This window comes from Cyphomyrmex costatus, unplaced genomic scaffold (assembly GCF_001594065.2).
Source record: "Cyphomyrmex costatus isolate MS0001 unplaced genomic scaffold, Ccosl1.0 scaffold1433, whole genome shotgun sequence".
NCBI lineage: Eukaryota > Metazoa > Arthropoda > Insecta > Hymenoptera > Formicidae > Cyphomyrmex > Cyphomyrmex costatus.
Window position 1 is genome coordinate 32,092 of NW_017275428.1, and position 4,550 is coordinate 36,641.

Sequence of the window (4,550 nt, forward strand, 5' to 3'; positions counted from 1 at the left end):
GCTGATATAAAATCATCCTAATTTATAGATACCATCAATCGTCAAGCTTTTAATTTGGTTGATTTGAATACAATTACAACTTCTGAGTCTCCACTTAGTATTGTTCCATCATCATCCATACACTCACGTCCTGTAGACAATATCGAAAAATTATTTGTCAAAACAGAAGCATCTTTATCTCCTTCGTCATCATCTTCATCCAAAGGTAAACATAATTAAGGAAATTAATATCTGTTTATTATTTTCTATTATATATAAATAAAATAGAATTAATTTTCTATTATGTTCTATTTTACTGTTTTATAATCTATTAAGTTATTCCTGAGAGTCACTTTAGCATTTTCAAAATATTCATATGCTGTATAAGTAAAATGATTTTTATGATTTAATTTCAGAAGCCTCTAAAGAGAATTGGACAGAAGCAGAAGTACAACTTTTACTTGAACGACGTCTTAGTATGAACGACAAATTCGAGAACCAAACAGTCCAAAAGCACCGTATTGGAATTTAATTGTGAAAGCTTTTGAAGATAAAGGTTATAAAGTAAAAATACAAGATTTGATAAACAAGTGGAAAAACCTCTTAGTTACTTACAATCGAAATGTAAGTAAATTAAAAAAAACAGGTGAAAGTGCCATTACTTGGAAATATTTTCAACAAATGCATGAAATTTTTGCGGAAAAAAAAGTGTAAATCCCCTGAAACATCACTGGGATCAACATTCAAACCGGAAACACTTATTCTAAAGGATAAATTACTTGATGACACATGTAAAGAAAATGCAGGTGCTATAGAAAACATTCCACAAAAAAGAAAAATGAAATCGCCAAAGAAAGATAAAAAATTACGATTTCAGGAAGAAATATTGCAAATTGTCAAGGAAAGAAAATCACAATCGTTAAAACTTAGAAAAAAGATTTGGGAGGATAAAAAAAAGATTACAGAAAGTAAAATAGAAGCAATAAACAATCTTGCCACTCTTTTAAAAGATGTACAAAAAAATTGCTCAACAAACAATGAGTGAATCATATAGTATTTCTGACAAATCTACAAGAATTTAAGTACCCAGCAAATACCAAGTTACATGTAACGTACACGTTAGTTGTAATTTCCCATTCAACAATATAACTGTAATACAACATGTGTGTTATGTTATACATAGTTATATTGTTGAGTGGGAAATTACAACTAACGTGTACGTTACATGTAACATGGTATTTGCTGGGTATTTTGTTTGAAGTATGATAAGTAGAATTGTCGAGCTTTTTGGACATTTTTTACTTTAATTTTTAGTATTATAGGCTTTAAGGATGTAGAAATATAAACTGCTTTGAATATTTAAAAAATTTTCATGCAGCTTATAGTATACTATTTAATTTAAGAATCTACCATATACACTTAAAAAGTTTCATAGTACTTTATATTCCTACATCAAAAACTTTTTTCACAAAGTATGATCTCCTTAGGTAAAGTTCTTGTTTATTTTCAGATTTATTATTTAATGAAATATATATTTTTCATACATTGCAAATGTATCAAAAATATCTATTTCATTACGTTCTTACGATATTGAAAGATTTTTTTAATTTTGCTATGTTAAGTTCTACATTATTCGGAAGTTGATTGCAAGCTTGTTGCAACAATCAATTTAAATTATCAATTAAAAAATTGACACTTCAGATTGGTCGTTGCAGCATGCTTGCGATCAACTTGCGACTAATGTAGAACCAGTTTTAAGGAGAAAATTATAATCGTTAATACAATTGTTACGTTTTATATATTGAATATATATTTCAATAGATATAATATATATTATATACCTTATATATAATTTTAATTTAATATGATGTATTGCTCATTATTTCTAAAGTACCTGTTCTAAAGTGAAATAAATACATGCAAAAGTAAGATTAACATACAATTTATTTGCATTTGTAATTTTCATGGCAATTTTTATGAATTTATTACGTCCTAAAGTATGCCAACAGTACAAAAAAAACAGTTACGGCACACGTTCTTGCTAAAAAACTAATTTAAAAATTCATGTTTACTGTTTATTTATACTCCATTTTATCTTCTATTCGCCCACAAAGTATCTGCAATTCTATTTCTTTTATCATTAGCAGTTTCCAAAATATGATCATCCTCATCTTGGCCCTCGTCCAGCTCTTCACGTTCGTTATCACTTAATTCAGTTTCATCATTATATCTGATGCAAATATTGTGCAGAACACATGCAGCAACAACTACTATTTTCATTTCATTCATTAGAGACATATTTAAAAATTTTAATCTTCTAAATCTAACTTTCAGTCTTCCAAATCCTTGCTCAATGACAACTCTCTTTGAACTTAATTTTTTATTATATAGCTTTTGTCTTGGAGACAAGTGACCATTATCACGGAATGGTGTTAGTAAATAAGTCTGTAAGCTATATGCAGAATCCCCTATAATATGAGTTCCTTCCGGTAAAAGTGTTGGATCTTCAGTAAGTGCTTGACCAATAGGACTTTCCCTCCACACTCTTGCTTCATGAGTCGCACCGGGCCAACCAATAAAAATGTCAATAAATTGACATTTTGCATCGCAGATTCCTTGTAAAATAATTGAATGGAAACCTTTTCGGTTATAATAACTCATAGGATCATCTCTTGGAGCTGGAATTTCTATGTGCATTCCATCAACTGCACATATCACGTCTGGAAAACTATTCGGTCTTCTGAGCTCGTTAAATTAATTCCTTATGTTTTGAAACTCTTGAAGATTTGGCCAATGTAGATATTCGTTCGCAATATTACACAGAGCACCTCATGTATTAAGAAATATTTTATGTGCAGTACTTGGACTTAAATCGAATAGATTACCAACTTCTCGAAAAGAATCTTGATTTCCTAATAACCATAATGTTGATAATATTGTTTTTTCCAATGATACATTAGGATGACCTCTTTCATTATTAACAGGCTGAAACAAAGGTGCAATTGCTCCTCTTACAATCTGAAATAAAGTAGATTTATGAATTTCATAAATACAAAACTTATCTTCTTAGAGTTATTCTTTAAAATATCAGACAATGTATTATTCAATAAAATGAAAAATCTATCGTACCATGCATTGCTTGTAAAATATAACCTTTCTAATTTATATACTTACTTCGAAAGAACTTCTTGTAAGGCGAAAATGAGACTGGAATGTTTTATCGTGCATATGACAAATTATATCGCAATAATTGTCAACCTTCAGTACTTTTATACGTTCCTGCAAACAAAAAATAAAAAATATATATATATATTTTTTTAAACTTTATATGTATGTACATATACATATACACAACTTTATAAAACATGTATTATTTTTTATAATGATTTAAAATGTTAAATAAACTAAGAAATGAATTGAAGAATACCGTATCATGTAATAATAGCAGTTCTTCATCAGAACTGTCTGACGACAAGTCAGAGTCTGACGAACTATTATCGCTATCGATTAGTTCCATCGCACAGTTAATAATATTTAATACTATATCCATGTTATGTAAAAATTGGGTAAAGAATACCCCGTTCAGTTCAAATTTTGATAAAAATACACTCATTCGACGCGTTTTTGCATGAACGTACGAATCTGGCAATAAAAAGTGCCGCTCTGCCCTCCGAACCGAGATATTAAAGTTGACGACTGTTGAGGTTAGGAAAATGTAGACAGAGAGGTGTATATAGACTAGCTTAGGTTCGGGGAGGCGTAGCCGTCTTTCTATTGGAAGATACAATCCAATACGATACAAGCAGCTATTCATGCAGAGGTCCGTTCAGTAAATTAAGGTCATGTGACTAGCAGATGAGAAAGCAGTGGATGCGCTATCCACTGCATAAACGAATGCACCCGTATTTACGACGCTGGGTATCGACGATGGCGTCACAAGTAAATACGAGAGTTCACGCACACAACAATAGGTATACGGTTTACCTTTAATGAACGCAGCGGCGCACGATGGATGAAACGTCAATTTACAAATATTACATTCTACTTTAGCAACGACAGGCTTCTTGCACTTGTCACAAATCGAGCTAATAAGAACATCACCAGGCCTTGAAACCTTCGATTTTGACTTAGGTTTGGACATTAGGTGTGCATATTTTGAAGACGCTTCCGACTTTCTTGGCAGGTGATGCGCAATACACACGAGGAGCGTAGTGCTGATGCCCAAATAGTGCGAATTAATTGGCTAGTGATGTCACGTGGCACCGCTGACCTGCGCATTGGTTGTACTTGTCGAAAAGTATCGTTGGCCCGTTACCTCAACGTGGCAATTTGCGAGATTTCGGAAAAAGGTATACGGTGGACATGTACACGTAGATTTATGGTTAAATTCACATCAAATATATACGTACACTGACCATGCACCTCCCGCCACTGGTTTCCCTCGGAAAAAAGTTAACGGAGCGTAAGATCTCAGGTGTAAAATGAGAGCAAATATAATTACGACTTGACACTCACCAATGAGAGAGAGAGAGAGAGAGAGAGAGAGAGAGAGAGAGAGAGAGAGAGAGAGA

General features: G+C 32.0%; 1 protein-coding gene across 1 annotated transcript; it reads right to left on the minus strand.

Annotated features, from left to right (window-relative positions):
• Positions 1-2,070: 2,070 nt before the first annotated feature.
• LOC108783200 (putative nuclease HARBI1) lies at positions 2,071-3,496 on the minus strand. The gene is made up of 4 exons (XM_018551707.1): positions 3,407-3,496; positions 3,154-3,258; positions 2,841-2,997; positions 2,071-2,684 (listed from the first exon to the last, which is right to left on the minus strand). Exons 1-4 carry the CDS (start codon positions 3,494-3,496, stop codon positions 2,071-2,073), a joined length of 966 nt encoding a protein of 321 aa, XP_018407209.1.
• Between the last annotated feature and the right edge of the window lie 1,054 nt (positions 3,497-4,550).